This window comes from Phyllopteryx taeniolatus, chromosome 5, assembly GCF_024500385.1.
Source record: "Phyllopteryx taeniolatus isolate TA_2022b chromosome 5, UOR_Ptae_1.2, whole genome shotgun sequence".
NCBI classification, from domain to species: Eukaryota; Metazoa; Chordata; class Actinopteri; order Syngnathiformes; family Syngnathidae; genus Phyllopteryx; species Phyllopteryx taeniolatus.
Genome location: NC_084506.1, coordinates 23,610,138 through 23,637,217, shown reverse-complemented (window position 1 = coordinate 23,637,217; position 27,080 = coordinate 23,610,138). Strand labels below are relative to the sequence as shown.

The 27,080-nt window shown below is 38.7% G+C and overlaps 1 protein-coding gene across 5 annotated transcripts in view; it reads left to right on the top strand.

The window, feature by feature from the left end:
- lrriq1 (leucine-rich repeats and IQ motif containing 1) overlaps positions 1-27,080 on the top strand; it is a 56,417-nt gene that overhangs the window by 12,256 nt on the left and 17,081 nt on the right. For 4 of the 5 annotated variants that reach the window (XM_061774335.1, XM_061774333.1, XM_061774334.1 and 1 more), the window contains exons 10-20: positions 1,433-1,626; positions 2,667-2,797; positions 3,968-4,041; positions 6,485-6,578; positions 14,273-14,455; positions 18,413-18,691; positions 20,015-20,126; positions 21,467-21,589; positions 23,340-23,423; positions 25,896-26,020; positions 26,208-26,276. In XM_061774335.1, the coding sequence (XP_061630319.1) occupies positions 1,433-1,626; positions 2,667-2,797; positions 3,968-4,041; positions 6,485-6,578; positions 14,273-14,455; positions 18,413-18,691; positions 20,015-20,126; positions 21,467-21,589; positions 23,340-23,423; positions 25,896-26,020; positions 26,208-26,276 (1,468 nt within the window). The remainder of the gene's footprint in view (positions 1-1,432; positions 1,627-2,666; positions 2,798-3,967; positions 4,042-6,484; positions 6,579-14,272; positions 14,456-18,412; positions 18,692-20,014; positions 20,127-21,466; positions 21,590-23,339; positions 23,424-25,895; positions 26,021-26,207; positions 26,277-27,080) is intronic. The other variant, XM_061774336.1, reaches the window with a different exon arrangement.

Below are 27,080 nucleotides of genomic sequence, written 5' to 3'. Positions count from 1 at the left end.
GTAGGATTGTGCAAGTGTAGCTAATGAAGTGTACTGTGGGGCTTTGCAAGTTTAACGAAACACAATTTTTAGCATTTTTTAAAAACTGTTTTATCACATTCTGATCATGTTTTAACTAAATGCCTCTTTTTTTTGTGGCCTACAAAGCTTTTGGTAAGCATGGGCTGCAATCCTCCGTAAGGGGGCAGCATTACTCTAGTCTGAGTATGCCTCTATTTTCCTCACCACTTCAAGAGGAATTTAGAACTTGAGACTCCTTGGCTCCCTGACGAATCAAGATGGACCCTTAAGAGGTCTTTAAAGTGCCGGTACAACTATCTTCAGTCTGAAATATATATTGTACATATGGAATATTTATGATATTTTAGGATTTTAACCCTTGAAAGGCCAGTATTTTTTTAGATAACTTCAGTCTTTTTGATTGTAAAATTACACATAAAAATCTAAAATATATTCCACAAATTACCTGTCAGAGACTTTCTGATTATTATTATTATTATTATTATTATTATTATTATTATGCCCTAAGAAAACAAACAGAAAAAAACAGTCATAGTGACAAAGAAAAGCCCAATTAAAAATGGGCTTTTTAAAAAAAACAAATCCCACATTTGTTTTAAATTCAACTGGGGCTACTTTCACACTGCAGGTCCAGTCCAACTTTTTTATTTTTTTTTACATACGTGTCGTGTTTGATTTTTTTCATGTCAATGTGAACAGAACAATTCAGATCTTTTTTTCAAATCCAACTCAAGCATCTTTCGTATGAGGATATACACTGTAAATCGGAAATGTTTCCGATGCGACTGCACCCTGGACGCTCAGGTGGCACTCATCCACCCATTACATCAGCAAAAGGCTAAAACCATAACAATTGTTTGACAAAACAGACAGGGGCGAAAAGCACCATTGGAGGAAGGAGCAGAAAACAATCAGTAGTGAAAGGAAAAGGCTTTTGAAATTATAAATATATGGGGGGGGACCAGCCCAAAACCCTTGAAATTGCCACAAATGTGTCAGGAATGAGACCTACACGAGGGGCCGTATCTACTTCCGTAAAAGCACTGCACCTCGTGTTTTGTGCGCATGCGCAGCGTGACGTCTGTTTTGTGCACATGCATGTCACTTTACGGACGCATTCCATTCACATTGCAACTTGAATTTGTTTTTGTAAGGTAAAGCACTACATAAAAATATTGGATTTAATTAAAAAATAATAATAATAATGTTATTTTGGCATCATGCTCTAATTTGAACGTAGCCATAGACCACTGGCTTTAAATATTCCACTTTACATACTTTCACTTTTTGGTCCAACAGATGGTGCAACTTGTTGTCATTCAAAGCAAGCAGCAAAATTTCAACCCTTTTAGCATTTCAGCTCCTGAAATGATAACAATGTGTCACTATTGATGTGTTTCCAATCTTCTAGCTGGTCTGGGCTCTTTGAGGAGACTCCAGCGCTTGTCTTTGGACCACAACCGGCTCGTTAGCACCAGGGGCCTGAGGGACGTCTGCACCCTGCTGCACCTCAACTGCTCCCACAACCACTTGGCCAGCGTGGAGGGTATGGAGAGCAACGTTCTGCTACGCACGCTGGACCTGACCTCCAACAGCCTCACTGAGGTATTATTTATTTCAGGAGCTTTTAATGTTAATTAAAGGGAGAAAAGATTACATTTCAAACATTTGAAGTTATGAATGTTTTGAAATATAATTTTGAAAATTCTTAACAAAAAAGAAAATTAACATTTTGGCGTTGTTACACAGTGCCAAAGCAGAATTTGAAAATCCTGTAAACCAAAAATAAACCTAATACAAACTAGATATTGATAAAACATCAAAAATGTTACTGTTTAACAGTTTCTGTTTAAGACTTAACAAACTAATTCATAAAAGACAAAAAGTGAACAATTAAATATTGCTTTATTTTTAAATCAAAACATTTGGATTAAAACAGTATAAACATTTTTAGGCATCTTCAAAGCAAAATTTGACAATACTGTCCAGTAAACAACACATTGCATTTTAAAAGGAAATTGACAAACTATAAATAGTAAATAAATTGTATTGAAATCATTTTTTACCCATTTTCAAAGCAGGCTTTGAAAATATAATTCAATCAATTCAATCATAATGTTTAAATAAATGTATTCATTTGTAAAGAAAAAAAATCTATTATTTTTCATTATGAATTTAAACATTATTAGAATAACTATAACTACAGTGTAATGAGAAAAGACATTGAAAAAGTCACCAAGAAAATAAAAAAACTAATAAATTTGTGAAAATATAAATTAAGTAAATATTTTTGTTTAATTTTTAGGCATTTTCAAATCAGAATTTGTACAGCGAAGAATCAGTTGGGTCAGTGTTTATGATGTAATTTTACAATGATGTAGCAGTGTAAAAAAGTATAAAATGAGTGTAAATATAAATTGTAAAGCAATAATTGGGGAACAGTAACATTCCAAGCAATTAACAAGACAAACATAAGAACATATTAGTGGTGTAATTGCTTAATGAAATGGTGCTTTTCCGCCCGGCAGGACTGTCTGACATTGATGGATGGACTCCACTTAGCAGCAGCACGCTAACGTTGTTGTAACCCCCCGAGCGTCTCTGTCGTTAAGTGACAACTAGGCTGTGTTCCTCTACTCCATCAGCCGCCCGCGCTGCACGACCACGTCCTCCTCGGAGAGCTACGCCTGGACGACAACAGTCTGGCCTCTCTGCGCCGTCTCCTCGCCGCCTCGTGGCTGCCTCACTTGCACACTCTGATGCTGGCGCACAACAGGTAATCTATTCTATAATGGAAAAGAATATATACATGCTCACTTGTAGGCCGCAGCGTTAGTTATGCAATTTGATGAGCACTGATACAAAAATACGGCCTTTACAAAGATGATAATGCTTATTTGTTTCGTTTATGGCATTTTTTTCTTTTACGAAATGCTTAAATATTTTAGAAAATTGGGATTTGTTGTTTTTTAATCAATATGTTTTTGTATTTTTGATACAAATCGTAGTTGTACATTTTTTGGGGGGAATAAATTATATTAGCGTTCTGTAATTTTTCTATTGCTGACATGGAAGAAAAAGAAATCACATATATTTAAATAATGATGTAATCTGGCTATAAATCCATCAAATTTGGTAATGTATACTATATATATACATATACATGTACATAATATATGCTGTATGTAAGTGTGCTTATATATGTGTATGTACAGTATACAGTCATCGCAGCTATATCTCGGTTCACATTTCGCGGTCCCACTACATCGCTGATTTTTTTTTCTAAGTGTTATTACAGTTGTTAAACTTGTTACTCTATTTTTTTAATACTGTTTGTACAATATTTGTGTGTTACACATCGTTTCTCTTGCGTTCTCTCAATTTATTATGTGTTTGTATTGTTTCAAAAGTGTGTTTAAAGACTTAAATAAAATGTTTTATTTTATTTTATTACAACTACATATATTGGCTAAAGTTATGTATGCAATATCTAGATATGCGTATATATGGTACAGTCGCATGTGTATAGATACGCGTGTGTGTGTGTGTGTGTGCGAGCGTGCGCTGAAAACCTTTAAAATGTGTGTTTAAAGTCCTTAAAAAGTATTTACAGGTAAATGTGTATATTTTCATCGTTGGAATTGTAGAACAGCCCCGCATTACACTAAGAGCTCTTTCTAAAAATTTGACCCTCTCGTGGAGCAAAATAGGGTCACCAAAATATTAGGACCAGCTCTCAGTGTGATGCAGTACACTGCAAACTACAAGCACAATAATAAACATTGAATGAGTAGTTCTTGATTGACAGTGTCAACCAAACGTGACGGCAGATCGTTTTGCATTAGATCTCATTATTGTGTACCTAATAAAGAGTTCAGTGATATCAGATAGTTTTACGTGGCTGTGCAGTGTTATTAAAGTATGTTTCTTTGTGTGTTCAATCAAGGCTCACACACCTGCCTGACATGTCTGTTGCCGTATCGCTCGCTAACCTGGATTTGCGCTTCAACTGTCTGTCAGGTAATTGGGCTTCACATTGCTAGCACCAAAAAGGACATACATGTATGTATTTTTCAAATTTTGGTGTTTTTTGTGTTTCTAGCACTGTTACTGTGATTACTCGCAAATTCACTTACAGTGGATATAAAAAACTCTACACACCTCTGTTCAAATGCCAGGTTTCAGAATAACATATCACATTCAAACCCATGTTAAACGGGAGTCAGCACACACCTGCCACCATTTAAGGGGCCACTAATTGACCACAAATAGTCAATTTCAGATGTTCTAGTAGGCTTTTGATTTTGAGAAAAGCCAATTAGAACATCAGAATTGTATTTAGGGGTTAATTAGAGACATTTCAAATGGTGGCAGGTGTTGGCTGAATCCCATTTTTGACATGATTTAGAATCTGATTGTTTAATTTTGAACACAGCCACATCCCAATTATAAGAGGGTGTGCACACTTGTGCAACCACATTATTTCAGTCGTTAATTTTTAATTCCCTTCTCGAAAACATTTCTTTCCAATTTAATTGTAAAGGTTATAGGTCACATTAATTGTGAACAAAGTTTGAAATTAACAGAAAAAATAGTGTTTTGCTTTGTAATGATTATTACCTGTAAAATAATGCTATTCACTTTTTAGCCTGTTACTCTCTGCAAGACTCGAAATAATTTTTTATCTTTGAGGAGCAGTTTTGCTAATCATTTCTTCATTTGAGGAGCAACTTTCTAATTTTGAGGAGGACATTTTTTTTTTGCAGGTTTATCACACAGAGACGGGAAGCAGGGGTTTTGCTAAACAATAAAAATACAAGATTATAATGGCGGAATTGAATGTAAGGCTGCTATCGAAAATTGTAGTACTCAAGTATCCTCTGAAACCCTCTTCTGTTTGTGCACATAACCCCTTTTACCTATTATTCCTCTCTGACCACATTTGCCATGTTTTTCACCTACATGAGTCAAAGTGTAGCCACTTACAGATCACATGGTAGTACACTGGCCATATGTCACACAATGACGACACTGAGCAAAACGTATAAGGACCCTGTATGTAATTAACATCACTGTTGGGAAAGTTCTTTTTCCACGTGAACTAGTTAAAAAAAAAAAAAAAGTTCAGTTCACTGTTACTTAAATGAACTAGTTCAGTTCATAGTTAATAATTAACATTTTTTAACCAAGTTCACATTTGTAAAAATGAAGTAGTTCATAGTTATTTTTTTTTCTCTCAAAATGTTGCTGACAGGTTATTACCCTCCAAATACTGGCATATCATTTCCCCCAAGTTGCCACCCATTCAGTCCACACTAGTAGCCAGCTGCAGCTTTCACCCTACAATTTCAAAAACATGAGGAAAACCCTTTTTTTTTTTTTTTTTAATGTAGGAATTAAAATAAAAACGGGGCTCTTGTCCTTAATGTGTAAAAAAAAAAAAAAAAAAAAAAAAGCATGCAACACAGTATGACAGGAACGATGGTGAAAGGACATTGATAACTTCGTATTCCTTGCAGCTCTGTCTGCAAAATATTTGATCTGATCTATTCTTGTATTACAAAACAAAATAAATTCAATTTTACGACAGTGTGATCGTACAGTGTTTCGACTAAAGCATTGTGATACAAATAATTCTCCTAGTAATCCATTTTTACAATATGTAATGTGTTATAAAAGAACATATTCACTCCCATTCACGCACTGTACCCTGAACGCACCTCGCACACTCACCAGCTCCAATGTAAATACGAATAGCGGCAGCGGCCACACTGAATCGATTGCCAAATACGGTGTTTATGATAAACGAAGACGGCGAGTATGACAGCTGAACACACTATATATGAGCCTTTATATGTTGGGATATCCCCCTACATATGAAGGTTCGTATATAGTGTGTTCAGCCTCGGCGTCTTCGGCAGAGAGAGAGGTCTGTGTTCCAACCTTACACGTCACGGATGCTCGCCTTGCATTTCACTCTGAAATGCTGCCAAACCTTTGCCATTTTCCCTCTTTTGCGCTTGCATTTTTCTTATCAATTCAGCCTTGCCCTTCCCGTGCCAGCAACCAAGCTTCGCTTCACTTCCACCTTTTCGGTGACAACGTAATCGCATAGTCACATCCGTGCGTCCGTCGAGCACAGTGAACAATCTGTGATACGCAGTTTTGGTTTTCAATGTGTTTAATGAGGCGCAAAATACAATGCAAGACCGCTTAATTCGAGCCTTGCGCTTTGGTCGCTAGCTAAGCTAATGAGGCATCCTATATAGCGAGTTAACGGCATTGCTCCTTATTATCGTTGTCTTTCTCCATCGTCAGGCTTCATCATTTGCGGTTTGATGCGTTTGCTACGTTGGCTTAGCCTCTTGATTTGTTTTTGCGTGCACACCCTTTTGGGTTAGGCTTCTGTCTGGGATTTACTTGGCCCCAAACTCCTGGGTAACAACCAGAAATTGTCTTCTAGATGTGAAGAACTTGTGCCACAGCCTGGAAGGATGCCACTCGCTGGAGGAGGTACACCTCACGGGGAATCCTCTCCAGCGGGAGAGCAACTGGAGGTGAGAATACAGCGTAAAAAAAGATTGGGGAGACAGTGAAAAATCACCTGCAGCACATCAGGGTGATTTGTCAAAGGAGCACATTCCAAGAATTTCCCAGTATGTGCCTTAGGGATCAATAAAGTATTCAGTGACATTCCAACTGGAAGTCCAGAGCTTGCCGCTACTGATGTTTTGTGGAACACAGAGTGACTTTCTTTATCCCCCAAATCATTCTATTCTCCCAAATAACCTCAACATTCCTTCATTCCCATGTACTTATGCATTAGTGCTGTCATCGTGACACTGACGCGGCCCTGACACCCATAACGCTCGTATTCAGAAAAAGAAGAAGAGTATTGTGTGAATGCTGTAGAGCAATTTCCAAATTTAACGCATTCTTTTTTTATTTCCCTACTTATTCATCCATCCATCCATTTTCTGAGCCGCTTATCCTCACAAGGGTCGCGGGAGTGCTGGAGCCTATCCCAGCTATCTTCGGGCATGAGGCACCCCTGAATGGTTGCCAGCCAATCGCAGGGCACACATAAACAAACAACCATTCACACTCACATTCACACCTACGGGCAATTTAAAGTCTTCAATCAACCTATCATGCATGTTTTTGGGATGTGGGAGGAAAGCGTAGCGTCCAGAGAAAACCCATGCAGGCACGGGGAGAACATGCAAACTCCACACAGGCGGGGCCGGGATTTGAACCCGAGTCCTCTGAACTGTGAGGCAGACACTCTAACCAGTTGTCTAGCGTGCCGCCCCTACTTATTCAATTATTATTCAAACCAGTGCAACTTAGAAAGGTTCAGTTCTTTCTTGATGTTTTGGAAAGTATTTTTCACATTCCCCAAATCCCACCTTTTTGAGTATTCCACATTTTCCATGACAAAATTCCCAAATTAATGGAGATATTTACCCATATTCTATTTCATTGCTTGACCGATTCAAAACATTCTAACTTCAAACTGTTCATCATATTTAGGACAGCTACCAATTTTTTTTTCACATTCCCCAAATTCGCACTTTTTTCCATAGCCTACATTTAAGACTAATTCCCAAAATGCAGACCTTTTTACACATTCTTTATTTCACTTGATTCTATGCCCTTACAGTTCAGCACCACCTCCTCAACATTCACATTCACAATTTTTACAGAAATAGCATTCTCTAGTTTCCCATGAGTTTATACTGTAAATATGCACAGAATGCATCTACGGGCGTGTCTACGTGACCAAAAACTAATTTGCGACCATTATTGTAATGGCAACAGGTCCAAAACAAGCAAACGTAAAATTGAACTTCCTTCCAAAAAAGCCATTAATGCTTTGTTTAGGAATAATTGCGTTACGGATTGTCTCTAAGAGCAAACACGAGGAGCCAAACAAAAGTATGACAACTTGGCTCAAGGACCCCTTAGTGTCTTAAAGGAGTCATATTATGCAATGTTTTCCACCGTTTAAAACAGTTCACTGGTGGCTTAATAAAACCACTCTGACTTCCTTTCATCAAAATAAACAAAGATAAAGAGAAGCAGAGAAGCCTTAACATTAGTTATAACACTATCGGTTTAATTTTTTTGAGGGGGGGCAGTTCAGTATCATGACACCTTTTATTCCCATGACGACTCGGGCGGAGCTAGGGCGTTGTGAACCGAGCGGCTACTCAGTGTTGACACCTTAGCGAATCCAGGCCTGATTTACTTAGATCACATTTAGCAGACATTAAATTGCTAGTTCACGCTAACGGATTGTGCACGTTGTTGGTGGGCATGTTGCGCTTGATTTACTGAGATTGCAATCTTTTACTAGGATCCTAAGTAGCGGGTGCTAAATGACATGTTCACTCACACTAAGATTGTATGGGCTGTTGGCAACAGGTGTAGAAGTGGTGAAGACTGCTATATTTAAGATGGTTTTGTGCTCTATGTACTGTAGCGCTGATGGTTTTTGCCATGGACCATTGAGGAGAGCACTGCAAGCGCAAAATGAAGTTTGAAGAAATGGAATTGGAAGTGTTAGTGGAAGAGGCAAACAAACATATTACCGAGTTAAAGAAAATAAATCGATTGCTGGGATAATTTTGGTTACAGCCAGCAACTGCATAAAGGTCATGTTTTGTTTGATTTAACTCATCCGATTGCGTGACAATTGGAATAAAACGTGTTACAGCATACCCGGAAAACTGCCACGGAAGAGGCCAGCACCAGTTGTCATCGTGTGATGAAATAACAGAGACACACACAGAAATGCAGAATTGAAAGGAGTTTTGTCAGGGGATATCTGGCATGACGCCTTCTTGCGACTGGCTCCAAGTCAGCCCTTGGATCATTCAGAAGCTCCAAAATGGCATTGCTCAATGTCGTGTTTACACTGGCGGAATAGTTCTCCCTGCTGCCTCTCATTTTGCCTGGCATTGATTTGCGTGCCGGTTTACACCTGCCTTTCAGACTCCGTATTTAAAGACGCAAAATTTGCCATCAAATTATTATTATGTAAATTAGCAGAATTACAACTATTCACTTTCATACAAACATGCACCTTTTCGTGCCAATCCATCTTTCCATTACAGCATAAGATGGTTCCCAAATGCGCCTTCTAAAGCGCCATGCTCCCGGAGCATTGGCCACTGGCCGATAGTTGGTCGGCTTGACAGCAAACAGCAGCGTGATGGAATATTCCATTAGAAGTCTTAGGAGTAAGCAGGGTGGTGAATTTCTCAACATGATGCAGAGAAACGTGAAGATCGCAATTGGCAGCTAATCATCTAATAACAATAACGGCAGTAAATGCACAACTAAAGATAAAGAGTCATTTGCGATGTGCATTTTAAAAATGAGTGCATCTATCACAGTCAAAAGCATAAAATGGCTAATAGGAAAGTAGCATTGACATTTTTATGGCTTACAAAGCGGTGACCTACACACTAGCGTCCTGGCTTTTCCAGTGCCTTTTTTCCAAATCAAATAAGCTTTAATCCATTTATTTTTTAAGGGTAAGACTGCAAGATGAGTTTGAAATGATATTACAGTGTTTTGGGATCATAGTTTGGGGATATATTTAGTTTCATTTTAGTTTTTTATTTAGCGAATGCAAAAGTCCTTTAGCCAAGCAGGGTTTAATTTTTTTACTGGTGTGCCCATTATTTGCAAATTGTTGCTCGCGGGGGTTCACTGTACAAACAATTAAAAAGTTAATTGTCCATAAATATGACCGCCTTAAAATGGGGAAAACTAAAAGGATAGTTTTACCCCCTTCCGATGAACTCAACGTGACCTCTTCCATTGCCTAAAAGTAGAATTTACACTTTGTATTTCCACTGGGCTGCCTTTCATCCAGAGCCAGCGAAAACAGCGGCAAGCATTAGGAATCTCATCACCGTATAAGAAAACACTGATCCCGATAAATTTCGCTTCCACCTTAAGAGTCTGATTTCTGGAGGAAAATCCTGTGAAATATGGTAAGAGGGGGGGATGTGGATGATATACAGTAGTGTGTGAAAGTCGTAGATGTGTTGTTTTAACAATGCTATGCTAAGTAGGATGTCACTCAGGAGAGCGCAGACCTCCTGGGGGGGAAAAAAAAGTATTTGCGTTTTTTTTTTTGTTACCGGGCAGGCTACTTCCTGGTTCATGGAGGCACCACCATTCCGGTTGGTGGACACTTCCATAAATGGCGGGACAAAGTTTGGCATCGCTATCTCTCTCGATAGAATATCGATACACCAACATCAGGTATCCATCGTGTCTAATGGAGTATGGACTTTTGGTAAATCTAGTGAAGAAATGGTTTATTTTATTTTATTTTTTTAAATACGCTTTTTTTCCATGTCTACCAGAAAAATTGATCCGATATCAGATCATGAGTTATCCACCGCTAATCAGCACCTTAATCCAGATCCTCACCAAAACTACCTTCGACGAAGATTTAAAAAAAAAATCTTTATTTAACCCCCTCTGTTCTTAAAACAAATCGAGAAATCTGCTTTTCATTGAACTTTAAAACTGTACGTTATTTACTCTTTCTAGTTTTTAAGATATTTGTAAATTTATTTTAATTGTGATGAATTCATAACATAATGCCTCGTAACATGATGGATAATTTAGGCAAAATATTGTGGCGTCATATCACAAGTTAAAAACCAAAAATTGTGACTTCTACCAAAATTGAATAACTTGCAAAGTTTTGTGGAATTTGGTTTTCTATTTTCGTAATCCTTTATTTTACCTCTGTCATAAAAAGCTTAAATTTGACAAATTGACTTATCATTGGACTCTAAAACTGTCCTGTATTTCCTGTTTAATTTCGAAGGGTTATATGCGCAAGCAGAGGCTCTACAATTTTTTTGCTTTTTCGGGTTCATACAATAGCTATTGTGATGTTTTTTTTTTCCCCCCAACATACTGAATATTGATAAATCGTGACGTAAATGTTACTGTCCAATTCCCACCCCAATCAGTACTTTTATCCAAAACCCCTCCCCACAATTTAAAGGTTTCCCTTGACAATTCTTTTTTTTCTGAATCTTATTTTTCTTTGTCCTACAAAATGTAAATTCAACATATTGGCTTTTCACTGAAATACTGTACTGAAGTCACTTTTTAATTCTTGCGTATTTCTATCCAGATCCTCACCACAAATAGGTTTCCTTTGACAAAAGGAAATTCATTTAGTATCTTTCATATTTGTCCTATAATTTAGTTTTTTTCAATGTCGAAATGACAAGAAATGCTGACGATAAGAATTTGCGGTAACAACTAATGGATGTAAAAAAAAAATTTTCCAACCGACTCGTGCACTCCCCACCTCAGTGAGCTTATATGAAGTTAGAGAGGGTTTTATTTATTTAGGTTTGGTGCTGCGTTTGAAGAGCTCCAGACAACATGCCCGCAGGCGCGCAACAGAATCCCGATCTGTGTCAGTGAGACAAAAACACAGTTAGACCATGGCAGATGACAGCGTGCTGTCAATCACCAGCAATGAGGAAGTTCTAAATAATAAAAAAGCTTTTGTATTTAATATTGTGAAACATAAAGCGGCCGTTACCAAAAATGTTGAGAGCCCCTTCAACATACCTGTAGACTTGGTGCATCCCCTGTAAAAGCATCATTTATGCATGCAAACACGAAATGTAAAAAAAAAATATATTTTTGCCAGACCACCCAGGGGTAATAATAATAAAAAAACAAACACATTTTGTTGTTTTTATTCAATATTGTTAAACAGCTTTTCCCAACCTTATTTAAGCCACGCACCCCCTTCAACGTCCCAACTGAGTTCAATTTTAATTAAATGGCAACATAGATTTTTATTTTTATTTTTTATTTGTGATGAAACCTTCACGCCCGCGACCCTAGTGAGGAGAAGCGGCTCGGAAAATGGATGGATAAAACCTTCACATTTATGCACCCCTTGGAGGATGCACAAAGGCACTAAGTTTAGTTTTTGTTTTTTTTTACCAGACCTGATGACTTTTTTTATTTTTATTTTATGCCCCCCACCCCGCCGAAGGACAGCTGAGCACCACCATGGGATATAAACTTTCCCAACTTTTTATTAGACATGCATCCCCCTGCAACATCCCGACAAAGTTGACGCACCCCCTCTCCCATGCACATACCCCAAAAAAGTCAAAACAAAGCCAGTTTATAGTCAATTAAGTCATCCTATTCAGTAATGCAAATGTGACAAAATTGGTTCTGAAATTTAGAGCACTACTAGATTTAAACAAATTGCAATCATGTGCCTGACAACTCCCGCTGTTTTTTTTTTTTTTTTTTTTTTTTTTTTTTAAATCAACATTTCGGAGTATAAGGGAAAGAAAATTTTGATATTTAACCTTTTTTATTTGTTATTTACCTGGGTGCCATTACACTTTCACACATAACCTTTTATGTCATATTATGTGCAAAATCAATAGGGTTGATAGTAAGAAATAATTCTTAAAAGTTTGAGGAAGGTTGACGTAGAACTGGGACGAGTAGTATGCTGAAAGTAACCCATTCAAAGGTATTTGCAAATGGCTCTTAATCGGTCAAGCTAATGTTGTCCCGAAACATTTGAAGATGTTTTAAAGATCAAAACCAAAGTTTTCTGATTGGGTCATCTTTAGTGAACACGGGACTGAGATAGCCACTAAAACATCACTGCCATGAACCCATCTCATGTTCGGCGGCATATCGTATATTCCTCTCAGAATTTATTTTAAACATCTATGTTGTTTATCGTGTTTAAAAAAACAACAGTTTTGTAGCCCAAGGTTGTGTTTTTTAAATTGTATTATTATTGACATTCCCCAACGTCCCGCAGAGTTTCCAGCTCCACATTTTCCCACATTTGGATGCCTCGGAAAAGTCTGTTTCTCTGGCAGATACTTGGGATTCCTCTGTACGGACATCCTTAGCCCCGGGCCGCCATTACAACACCCCCACCCACAGACTGTGCCACTCAGCGGGACTACTACCTTCACAAGGCCCTGCTTCCTAACTAATAACACTTGTTAGACTTTTCTACAAGTGCAGAACTACTTTTTGTGTGTGTGTTTCATGACGGTTATTGTGGTTAACCCAGAGGACAAAAGGACTCTGAAGAGTTCAGGACAACAGGACATGCATATATTACCATATATGGTTACTAGACCCAGAATGCCTCATGATAGGACCACTTAAAATTGTTAATGAAAAACAAAAATCTTAATAGTGTCAACTTGAATTCTATAATCATATTAGGTGTGGAAATCACACAGTAACTTAAAATGCTACATTATTATGATATTTAGCCAGTAATTCCAGATTGTGAGGTAATCTAAATGTATATATTGGAAGAAACCAATAGATGGTGATACATCGCCAAATATATGGAAATGATGACAAAATAAAAACCAAAATAAAAACACAAATAGGCCATGAATTGTTCGTATTGCTCATTTAATATACTGAGGTTATATTATAATATCAAAATGAAAGGATTCCCTGGTAGGAGTTTGATCCCTGGAGTTCGCCTCTAAAATGGATGCTTCAAATAAAAATGGCCAACATCTGCTGAATTTCAGGCATGGGTCTTTGAGACTTTTTCATTTATCCTGTCATGATAGACATGTCCACCTAATTGTTCGTCAATCTGGGAAAGGTGTTTGGGGGCTATTTTTTTCGCCCCATGTTTCCTTTTTCATGGCGAACCCTCGAAATGATCATCATGACGCCATGCTCCCCTCATGTTTGATGTCTGAGGCACACAAAGCTCTGCAATTTCGCATCACCCATTAGTCTATTATACCTGCTTCCAAATGGCGCTTTAGTCGGCAACTTCCCTAGTCAGAGTTTGTCAAGGTATGGGCCCTAGAGTTCGCCCCGAAAAATGGCTGCTTCAAACCAAATTGGCTAACTTCCTTTTCGGTTTCGATCATGGATCCTTGAGACTTTTTGTGCGTCGTTGTATTATGATAGAAACAGTGTACGTCCACCCAATTTTGTGTCATTTGAGGAAACTGGTATCTGGGGCAAAATTTTTCTAACTTTCCTCCGGACGCTACTGATTGAGTTTTGGGGGGAGGGGGGGGGGGGGGGGGGTCATGTGTAAAACCTTTAAAATATTTGTTTTCACCAGGATACACACAGATACTGTACCTGCTACACTACATCTGTCTTATAGCTAGGATGGCTTCTAGAAGTATGGATAGATGATCCAGTTTTCTCTTGTTGTCAGATTCACTTTGCAGATAGCAGTGTCTGGTCTTAGGACCATCGATGGGACGGATGCAGACGTCCTCCTGACGGACTCCGCTGTTGCTAGGCAGATCGGATTTTCTTCAAATGGCTTCCTCAGCTTGATCCGGATGCAACTTGAGCAGATTGCCGCTTTACAGGAGCAGCACAGTGAGCAACTGAGGTAGATACCAAATAATAATTATGTCAATGCGGGTGCTGGAAAAGCCATTTTGGTTTGAAGTTCATTTTAGGCTCATTTTGGCCATTTCCAGGGGTCTTTCAAAGACAAACTCATCCTAGAGATTTTGTCCGACTCCTACCAAATTTGAAGCATGTACACATTACAGATAGATGATGCTAAATTGCAAAGCACTGGGTTTTTGGCATTGCGTGTGGGCTGAACATGGCAGTGAAGTTTGATAACTTGCAATCGGTTCAGTTGTGCACCAGATGTTTTGGAAAATTCACTCCCTAAAGCCAGTTTCACTTAGCAACATAAATTTGTAGAGCGTGTCTATCATGAGTAGAACCACAAAAAAGGTCTCAAGAAACCATTCCAGGAAAGATACAGGAAGTCTGCCATTATGGTTCGGAATGGCCATCTTAGGCTCATTTTGACCAATTCCAGGTGTCCTTCAAAGACAAACGCCTTCTACACATTTTGCCGAATTGATACCAAATCTGAAGAACGCATACTAGACAGATGGATGACCTTAAATTATGAAGCATTTGGATTTTCGGCATTGCGTCTGGGGGGGAGCATGTCGTCAAAGTTTGACGATTTGCCTTTGGCTCAGTAGTGCACCCCAGAGGTTTTGGAAAATTCAGCACCCATGGCCTTCATCATGCACTTTGGTTGCCATGTCTATCATGAGTAGACACACAAAAAGTCTTAACAACTCAAGGCCCAAAAACACAGTAAGTCTGCCATTATAGATTGAAGCGGCCAGCTTGGGCTCACTTTGACCAATTGCCAGGGGTCCTTCAAAGACAATCCCCTCCTAGAGATTTTGGATTATTGCTACCAAATTTGAGGCATTTATACGAGACATGAATCATATTCAATTTGTGTGGAGTGTGGCGGCGAGGTTTAGATGACTGTAAAACTGGATACTAATACATCAGCTCCACAAAATCGGAACTTCACCAAATTGTCTTAATTTTGGGGGGAACTAAGACTCCGAACACTGTCAAGAATGGAGCCTGTCGTCGTTGCTTTGTTACGACAAACTTACGACAGACAGTTTTTCTTCAAGTTTTCAGTTTTTTCGAGGCTGTAGATATCATAAAATATTGTAGATGCTTTCCCCTATATGTCTGAATTGTCACATAATCGCTGTATCTGGATATTCTTGCGACAATGTCTTTCCCACCTCTACTTCCAAGTAGCGTGCTGCCCCCCGTTGCTATTAAGTACAAACTTTTCATGGTTTTTTTGTTTTTGTTTTTTTGCCAAGGTCTTTTTACAGAAAGAAGTGATCATTTTGTAGCTGACTTTACCAGGAAATCAAATAGCACAGTTAGCAACAAACAAACTGAATGGTACAAAGGACACTTTATATTTTTTACTCTTCTTGTGAGACCCTCAAGCCGGCCAGGAATGTAGGGCTACCTTTTTGTTATGTCTGATGAACAGGGTGTAGCGAGCCTTAAGACAACGTCCATCTATTTTCACAAGGCCTTCCACGTCGCAGGCCCGCGGTGCTCCTCGGACCACCAAGGCATTAAAACACTGTTCAACTTTCCGCTCGTCTTCGTGTCCCGTCAAAATTATGCTGCACAAAAGATGAAACGTAGCATCGGCGACTCACAGGGGTCATGCCGAGGACTGCTATGGCTTGAGGGAGGGCTGGTAGCGTTACTCACCCCTCACCGTGTGCCCTCTACACCCCTCTGGCTACTGGACAATGAGCCAGTCTGTGGTCTTTGCAGGGACCAGCGCCGCTGTTTAACCCCTGGCCTGACCCAGTGTCACTGCAAGGCTTAGGCGAGGTTGAGCGCATTGCCCACACACCCGTCCAGCAAAGGTGGAGGAACCATGGGGTCTTGCGGGGGTATGGTTTCACAACTTTTCCCAACAGGACGTAGGATGAAAGAGCGCTTGTAGACAATATCACTTTTACTTTTAAAACTCTATGCACGCAAGACTGCAGCAAAGTGATCCAATATGTTGGACAGATACATGAAAAATACAGTGAAGACCTGTAAAACTAGAAGGCGTAAGGTTCACAAAAAGGCTGTTCTCGTGAAAAATAGACCCAAAATTCCCAAACTCTGGTGCCCGTACCGGTGGGGGTGCATGAGCATTTCGCACGTTTGGACCCTAGTAGGAGCCCCTGGAATTGACCCAAAATGGCTGCTTCAAATCAATATTTTGGTGGCTGGGGCTGATATGTTTTTTTTCTAACGTTATAAAAATCCTCAAAATGGTCAAACCTTGATGCCATGCTCTCAAAGTGGGTCCTTGAAAGTTTTTCATGCATCCTCTTTAGATAGAAAATGTCCAGGCAATTTCATGTTGATCAGAGAAATTGTTGTTGAGGGGTATTTTTTTCTTCTTCAGATTTTCCTTTATCATGGCAAGTCCTCAAAATGATCATTCAACTTTGACACCATTCCCCACCCAAATTAGGTGTAGACCAAAAAAAAAATCATAATTTGACATCGCCCATCTGTCTAGAATACCAGCTTCCAAGAGGGGCTCATTCAAATGAATTCCCTAGTATGAGTTTAGCAAAGTACGAGTCCTGGAATCACGTTGAAATGGCTGCTTCAACCCAAAATAGAAAACTTCCGGTTTAATTTTGGCCATGGTTTTTAGAAACTTTTTCGTGCATCCACTATGATAGACATGTTCACCTAATTTTGTGCTGATCGGTGAAACGGGTGTCAGGGGTTAATTTTTTGTAACTTTTTGAAAATCCTCGAAAAAACTTTCAAACTTTGTCGCCATGCTCCACCTACATTAGATGTTTTAGGGGGAAAGGCTTTGCCATTTGTCACCCATCAGCCCTGGTCCTGATTGGTACTCATTTGGGCGAATTCCCTGTTAAGAGTTAGTCAAAGTAGTGTCAAAATGGCTGCTTCAAACCAAATGTTACATTTTCGACATGGGTCCCTGAGACTTTTTTTTGTATGTCCTGTTATGTTAAACTTCTCCTCCCAGTTTTAATGGAGAAACCTTGAGAGGAGCAGTGGTTTACATTCTCCCAGTGACCCTGGACTGAACCAGCAGGTAAAAGACTGAGGGTTACTGGGGTCGTAATCCCTTTGGACCTGCAGACTCCTCTCCCTCTTTGTCCCACTATGAGGGAAGAGGCAGGTCTTTGTAGAGAAGGACGTGGTCTACAGGTGACTGGTTGGCTACCCGAGAAAAGTCCCCCAGGCTGGAGGACAGAAAAGGGGGATCAGAGACACACTGCTAATAGAGTCATTAAGTTTTCATTGAGGTGGCTTTGTAGCCACTAAATACCCTCAATGAAAGAGACATTATGTGCTGGACCCTCGCTTGGAGAGCCACAATAAATTACATGGAGGCTTATGTTAGTCACCACTATTACAAGTAAAGCAGGTCCTCGGTTTACAATGGGATTCTGTTACTTCGGAAGTGATGGAATTTGAATGTAGGTAAATGGGAACACAGCCTAGACTATCACTAACCTCCGGTAACGTGTGAGTAGGGAAAAGGGCTATTTGGGTGCAATAAGGACAGTTTCACTTAGGGGTCCACTCACTTTTGTTGCCAGCAGTTTGGACATTAATGGCTGTGTGTTGAGTTATTTTGAGGGAACAGTAAATTTACATTGTTTTTTAAGCTGTACACTGGCACTAGTAAGGTAGTGGTACATGCTGCTGCCTTTTGTGCAGACGGCGTGGGTTGGTTTCCAGGTCTGTACCCCATCCACTGCCGGCCACAAGCCAGGATTAAAAAAAAAATAATAATAAAAAAAAAATGGGTGGGTTTTATCAGGAAAGGTTAAAAAATGTGAGTGGTATACTATAGGTATAGGTATAGTACGTTCTTAACTTTATGTGTCCTGTCATGATAAACACCTGTGCCGGAATTAGTGTCAATTGGACATGATAGTGTTGGGTGCTAATATGTGTCAACGCTGTGGACAATGTCATTTGTCAACAGCAAACCTTTGCACTTGTTGGACGCCGTCAAACTTACTTGCCGACACTTGATGGAGGCTTTGGGCCTGGCCAAGGTGCAGCGACGCGCCCTGGAACGCGCCCACGTCGGACAAACATCCGATTGGCGGACAACCTTGGAGGAAACCCTTGTCGAGGTTTCATCCATCGCTTCCGAAAGAGGCATTGCGACACCATTTTGTGATGTTCAAGTATCAGCAGTGACGGAAACAAGTAGCAGTGGACAAATGTCGTCACACCATCAAGACTGGGACCTTAAAAGGTAATTCACGTCGAGTTTGTTACCTCCACCAAGCATGAAAATGCACAGTGTTTATTAGTGGCATGATGCAAACACTACTGATTTTCCACACAAAAAAAATCCACACAATTTAGGATAAAATATTTTTCAGTCACAATGGGACAACCTGCCCTTTCCCCTCACCCAAGAATTTTTTTTTAGTACAGTAGTAACTTGACCTACGAGTTGAATTCATTCCATGACTGAGCTCAAAACTCCATTTAATCATATCTCAAATATTGAGTGAGAGGCAGGATGCTGAGTGGACGTTGTGAGGACTCATATGCTGGTGCGTTCTGAAGTCAAGGTACCACTCTATTTTAGGGATACATTAATATGTCTTTTTGTTATTTGAATCTCAATGAAAGACTAAAAAATGGTACAGTGCTGTCATTTTAGTATCGTGAACCAGCAATACTGATTGCACACTGATGGAGGAGTATCTGCAACATTTGCACAATCAACATTGTCCCAGATTATCGCTCTACTCACTTTAAACTGCATACACTCCTTGAAGTCTCGGCGCCCTTTGCCCAATGGTCATTGCACCGGACTATTGCTATATTAGTCATTCGAACTGCTCTAAGTACTAGAGGACTCTGCATCTTTTTGCACAATTGTCAAAAAAAAAAATGGACTGGCATTACCAGATAACTAGCAACAGTTTATTGCTCAGTGACTGTTTTTTTTTTTTTGTCAATGTCTTTATGTCTCAAAAGTGTTCTCTGTCAATTGACTGTCTGTTGTCATACTAGAGCGGCTCCAACTACCGGAGACAAATTCCTTGTGTGTTTTTTTTGGACATACTTGGCAAATAAAGATGATTCTGTTTCTGATTCTGAAGTGGCCTGATAGCATAATGACAGTCAAGCAAACACAAATACACACATATTTTTTAGATTGATTGAGTTGTATTTTTGTATTGAGTCCCAATGGATTCTGTTGCCCCTGCTTAAGAATAGAAAATGGTACAGCCCTGTCGTTTTGTGTCGTCCGCTGTGAAACAGGCAGTGGTCTGCTATCATATAAAAGGGGAAAAAAACTGTTTCATGCTTTGTAGCTGAAATTGTTTTCTCTGTTTGCCATTACAATCAAAATGGAATTACTCACCTGTTACAAAAAATAAAACATTGTATGGTCTTAGTCAAATGTGACAAGCATTTTTTTCCCTGTTTTTTTAGCTGAATTTTATCTTTTTGCCGTTTGTGTCAAAAATAGTGTCGTACCTTTTGTCTTGCATAAAATTCATAATAGCATAACAAACAAAAATAAATGAAATTTCTCTTTTTACCCTTTTGTCATTAGGGCCTCTGTTACGTGTGAAGATGGGGAAGGAAAAGCAGCAGATGGAGGGAAATCTGAGTCTGCTGTGACGAGGACCAATCCTGCTCAGCATCATGCGGCAACTGTCATCCAGGTAAACGGTATAATAAAGCAGCCTTTCCCAGCCTGTCACGCATCCCCTTCAACATCCTCATAGAGTTGGTCCATAAATCTCCCCTGCATACCCCCTCAAGTTATAGCCAATGACTGCATCATTTGAAAATGAAACACACAAGAAAATGGCTTACTGGTTAAGTATTATAGACCACTATTTCACTTTTAATGTTGCATGTTCTTCACTGGCTATCTTGTGGGCCTCATACGTGCCGCGTAGCCTCGGTGCACTAATCCTCCATGGGGCTTTTATTGCGAAAAGCGTGCAATTCAACACTTCCCGCAGATCCATTATTCAACACATGTGTCGAATGAGTCCTGTGAGGTACGGATGATAGTGTGCTTGCGTGTGTGTGCATGTGTGTGTAATAATAGTAGTATTGGGTGTAATAATAGTAGTATTTTTACGAAAAAAATAAACCATCCTCATAAGGTTGTAGTTTTTAAAGAAAAAGATGTAATTGTCAGGGTGAGGAAAAACGCTGATGGTGGATCCCAAAGCAAACAAACACAACTAAGCAGTTTCATATCTTACAATCTAATCAATTTAATCTTATAAGAGTATTTTTTTTGTAGAAAACAGTCAGAATCTTAAAAGAATATATTGTTTTAAAAAGTATATTTTTTATTGGAAAAAGTCTATTTTATTTGTGCCATTTTTTAAAAGTTGCGTTGTGATGTTTTTTTTTTTTTTTTTTTTTAGAAAAATGTATTCTCACAAGAATAGCTGTATTTCTTTATATTAAAAAAGTTGTAATCTTACAAGATTAAGGTTGTATGTTTATGAAAAAAGTTGTACATTTATGAAAATCAAGTTTTAATCTAACAATATTGAAGTTAATTTTTTTTTTTAGAAAAAAGACAATCTTGTGAGACTAGTCGTATTTTGCCGACACTTGATGGAGGAAAAAAAATTCATAATTTTATGAGAATAAAGTTGTATTTTTACACAAAAAAGTACTTTTACAGAAGTTGTTTTTGTCTTCGAAAATTTTTTTATTTACTTTTTTAAAAATAGTCTTATAAACTCATAAGAATGTTTTTTTTTTCTTTTTTCTGCGCATGTCAGTGTCCATGTGTTGGGAAGGTAAAGAGTGATTTATGAGATTCCAAAGAAGTGTGGTAGTAGTAGTCCCCCCCTCATTCCCACAGGGACTCAGGATTTAGAGGCGCACTGGAGCTCCATTTGTCTTAGAGCAGCCCAAAGTCACGCAGAGTTTAACATGTTTTATTTCCCATTTGGGATAGCGCACAGTATTTTAGCGCCGTGATCCATGCACCATTTTTTAAAAAAATGTTTTGTGTGCGTTCCACATCCAGGCGCGATGGAGAGGCTTCACCTTGAGGAGGAGGCTAGCAGCCGCTCTTGCTGCTGTCACGTCCCTGCAAGGCGACGACAATGCCTTTGAGGTGGTTGACGTGGAGGAGTTTGTCCTGGATGAGGTGTGTGTGTGTGTGTGTGTGTACACCTTTTGCTATAAAGGGCCAATCACAGTACAGGACCAAACAAAAAATCCAACACTCAAAGCAAAAAATAAAGCTATGCTGACTGTCTGCATAGTCCTTTGAATCCCTGAATTACTCTTGGACACTATGGTAGACCATGTGACTAGTTAATAAAGCAATGCGGCCATCCGTATTGACATTTTAGTCCCTGAATTATTCTTGGACACAATTGTGGACTGTCTGACTAATTTATAACGCAATCCGGCAGTCCATATATTGTAGTCATGAGAATCTTGGAATCGTTTTTAGACATGACAACAGTGCATCTGACAAGCGAATAAAGTTATGTGCCTATCTGCATAGTTATAGAGATTCATCACAGCTATGCGGTGGTTTGCATAGTCATTTGAACCCCTGAATAAGTCTTGGACACAAAAGTAGACTATTTCAATATTTTATGTAACCCTCCACACAGTTAAATGAATCCCTTAATTATTCTTGAATGCAACAGTATCCTATCTTACGAACTAATAAAGCTATGTGGCCATCCACATAGTCATTCGAATCCCTGAATTCTTCATGGACCCTGCACTAAACCATCTGACTATTTAGTAAAGCTATGCGGTCTTCCACATGCTCATTTGAATTCTTCAAAAATCACCTTTCATAAAAAGGTAAACAATGTGTTTTTTTTTTTTATCTTAGCCCGTGAGGTCCATACATACCTTAATGAGGAAGTACAGTGGCCTATAAGGGTCAAAATAGCATACAAGTTGAACATATTCATTTAATCTGACTCATCAATAAAGCTTTATAGTCATTCTGTCATGAACGGAACAGAGGATAGGACCCAAAAATGCACGACTCCAAAACAAATGGACAGTTTCAAAACGAGAGGTTTAATATACGGGCAGAGGTTGGTACACAGGCAGGCAATCCATAAAAGGCAACAATATCCAAAAACGTGAGGCAAAAAGGCGAGGTCAATAATTGGAACAGTGTCTAGTCTTACTGTGAGTCTGTGACGTGGAAACAAGGAATGCTGGAACGCGACGACAAGGTACAACGAACTGGCGACTAGAAAGAATGAGACACGAAGTTAAATGCAAGGGGTAATTAGGGTGAACGAGGCACACGTGGTGAAGATGCTCTCAGGAGCAGGTGTGTACGAGACGGGGGGGGAAACAACAACCGAAACACACACACCCATGACACATTCGAATCTGTCCAAAATTAACAGGCTCACATTTTGTCTGTTCCAAGATAAAAAATAATGGCATACTATTTTGAAAGTTAATTTTATCTAATTGAATGTAGATTTTAATCTAAACTGTGTCAAGCTACTTGGCTAAATGTTATTTTGTAGATCAGTGAGATCTGTACATACCTTAGCCAAGAACCAGGAAGTACCATGTCTGTAAAAGGAAAAAAGGCGTAGACGTTGAGCTCATTATGTGATGATTTAATTCGGAATTATCCTTGGGTGTTACATTATCATTATATAAACAGTATATGTTTTTTGTTTAGTTTTTTGTTTTAGCTTAGCCCGTGATGTCCATGTATACCTTAAACAGGCAGTACAGTGGCCTTTCAGGGTCAAAAGAGCGTATAACTTGAATTAATTCATTCTGAATTTCATCAGACTAATCGATAAAGCTTTATAGACATTTGAACCAGTCATAAATCACCTTGCTCTTTTTCTGCCCAAAAATAACAAAGTAAATGTATTTTCTATCTATGTAAAAAGGCAATGCTGGAGCAAGGCTGGACTTTATGTGAGGATTCTCCTACTGGATGGTCCTCAGTGTCCAAGCAGCCATTATTTCGACGGGTAAGGTAGCACACAGTGCATGATCAAATTTCACTACTTTTTTTAAATGTGACATTTATGTGACGTGACGAGTAACATGTAGCCATCTAGCATCGGGATTTAGGGGTGACGATTAGGGTTGGGCATCGAGAACCGATTGGAACAAGGAAGTCAACTCTCAGTCAATTGGGTGATTGAAATAATAAAATACATCTATGCCAACATTGAGAGACCTAACAAGGTAAACGGTGGGTTGCACTGTTGCACTGATGGTTTTTAGTGTTTATTTTAGTCTTCAAACCAACGTTAGAGCGGATGACAGAAAAAAAAGCTTAACATTGAGCTAAAACTTCACAGTAACAACTTTACATCACAATGAATTGGGACAAAATTCACATAAACGTCTCACAGTATCATAAACACTAACTTTGTGCATCATCAGTGGGTGAAGAAAGGAATCAACGTTTTATAGCATTTGGTTCCATTCATTAAAAAAAAAAAAAATAAAAAATCACCGCTGTCGTGTGAAGTTACTTTTCGTGCCAAAATGCTGCGTTCCGGTGCGTACCCTTCAGGAAGTCAAGTTAAAACTTGCACGTATAAACAATTTGACGTGATAAAACAGTCCCAAATAATGATTTTAACAATGGTCTATTTTACTTTTAGCTGAAACATTAATCAGAATCATCTTTATTTGCCAAGTATGTCCAAAAAACACACAAGGAATTTGTCTCCGGTAGTTGGAGCCGCTCTAGTACGACAACAGACAGTCAATTGACAGAGAACACTTTGGAGATATAAAGACATTGACAAAAAACAGTCACTGAGCAATAAAGGGTTAATAGTTATCTGGTAATGCCGGTACATTTTTTTTTTTTTTTTGACAATTGTGCAAAAGATGCACTGTCCTCTAGCACTTAGAGCAGTTTGAATGACTAATATTGCAATAGTCCGGTACAATGACCATTGTGCAAAGGGCGCCGAGACTTCTAGGAGTGTATGCAGTTTAAAGTGACGAGTAGCGCGATAATCTGGGACAATGTTGATTGTGCAACTATTGCAGATACTCCTCAATCAGTGTGCAAATGGAGCAGCTGCTACTCTGGCATGAGTGGCCAGTATTGGTCAACAACAGATATGCAAATAGTGCAGCATGGCGAGACTACTACAGTGAGTGCACGAGTAATATATAATTGGCCCCACAGAAATGTGACAACGAACTCAAGTCAAAAAATTGCCAGCATGTTGTAATGGAATTGTAGGTTAGGTGTTTAATAAGTTTGAATAATTAATGAATATTAAGTCTATCGGGTTAATTCCACACACATTGCCTTTTAGTTCATAGGGTTGATATTGATACTGGTTATAAAGAACACCGAGTCAAATGTTCATTTTAGTCGATGCTACAGGCTGCTAAGAAAATGGATGTTCATTATTTGGACACCCTTTATTTCAATCATGCAAAGTTTTTTTGACCCAGCCCCCTAAAAGAATTGGATTTGAGAATCGTTTGGAAGCGGAATCGAAATAAGGGGCCGGAATCGCTCAAATTCAAACGATGCCCAACTCTCTTGGTAATATATATGAAAATGCCTATTTGATTTGTCATCCGTTTGAAAAAATAAACAACACACCTTAAATAAACAGCACTTTTTCTGCCTTTGGAAAAAAGCTGGTGATTTAAAGAAAAAGGATATTATCAATACAATATCTAATATAGTGATATGATGATGATATGATATTATTCAGTATTGTTAAAAATGCATTTGGACAAATGAAGGGAACTGTACCCCTAATAAATTCCCGGTACTCTCTGCAGTTGAGTAAATAAATGACCGTGTTTGTTCCTTCACCACCTATAAATGCTGTACTCCTAATAAATGCTTGGCAATCTTCGCGGTTGACTAAATAAATAGAAGCCCACAGCTTCTATAGTGTACGAGAGATAGCTCGAACAAACAGATCGGGGTGGATGTCATCCACTTAGACCAATAAATGCCACACCTCAAATAGACACCACAAAACAGGCGAAGAAATTAAAGAAAAAAACCCAAAAAAATCCTAACTGAGTATTATTAAAAACAAATGCTAAACCATATTTGACATAAAGGTGATAAATGTTGTACCCCTAATAAATGCGTAGTACTCTTTCAGTTCTTTCCTTTTGACTATGTAGCGTCCATGTCGTTCAGAGGAGTGATTCGCCGTCTCTTTGTCAGGGCGCTTATCGCTGCCCTCAGGGGATTCCTCTCAGTCTGTCCCTGATTGATCTTTAAATGTGTTCTCTGGAAAAACACACTGGCCTGTTTTCCTTGAAGTCTGATGTCATTTTTCACAATGCTGTGTTTTCTCTGCCTTCATTTACCTCCCGTTGAATCTTTACTTTGGCTGGCCGGCTCGATTGCGCTGTACATCATGTGAGCCGTTCGGCTTCGGCTGAAATAGCCCAGCTGCTTTTACGCCTAGATTTAGTAAGTATTGTTTGCATTCTAGATCCCAGGCTTCTGTCCGGAACATTCCGAGTGGGTTCTACCACCTCTGCCCACACGGAGGCCCACGCAAGCCTGGGAAATCAAAGAACACGAGGACAAGAGGGTTTTACCACAGAAATCCAACAGGTAAGACCTCCAACTTCTAGCTAGCCAGGTGTTGGCTAACTACTGAAGGTAACGTAGCAGTCTACATTACCCCCATCATTATCATCAAATCATCATCCTTGATTTGATGACTTACGTCCATCATGTCTAGAATTGCAAATGAGAAAATGATTTAAAAAAAAAAATCATGCATTATTTTGTATTTTAGGAGCAAATCTCCTTCAACGTCTGTGGCAAGTGACTTCTCTGAGAGATCCGAAAGAATTCTGGAGGAATGGTAAATTGTCTGATGAATGTCACGATGAAGATTAACAACGTGTATTTCATGCATTTTTTTAAAATGGCTGTTTTGTGGGTTTGCTTAAGCATGGTCACTCATAAGAAGCAGAAATATACAGTGCTTTTCTTTTTTCAGAAAAAGTTCAAATGTTATGAGAATAAAGCTTTAAGTTTTTAGAAAAAAAGTGCAGTCTTATGAAACTAAAGTGGGAATTTACTGAGGAACGTTATGATCTTTTGAGAATAGAGTGACATTTTATTTCTAGAAGAAAAGTCGTAATCATACCAGAATAGTTGTATTTTTCAGGGAGAAAATGGAGAATCTTACAAAAATAAAGTCACATTTATGATTAAAACACATTTTTTCAAGAAAAATAATTTAATTTTTCCCAGAAAGAGATTAAGTCATTTTCTTCTTATAATAGAAAGTCATATTTTCAAGCTAAAAAGTAAAATCTTACGAAAATTAAGTTTTAATTTTGCAAGAATATTTTTCCCCCCCCCCAAGAGATAACGTAGAAATCTTAGGAGAATAACGGTTTGTTTCCTCTGGACAAAAAGACCCCTTGAACAAGAAGAAAAAAAAAAAGGCATATTATGGGCATAATATATTTGTTGCGTCATATTACAAGGTTTATAATTACAAGACTGTTGTTTTTCTCTGAAAATATTACATGTTGTAATTCCCATAAGATTTTGAGTATTCTCATTTCGTGTTTTTTAAAATTTATTTATTTATTTTTTTAATACCAGTGTTGCTCTTATACGCCTTTTGTACAATTGTGTCTTAGTTCTACCCTTG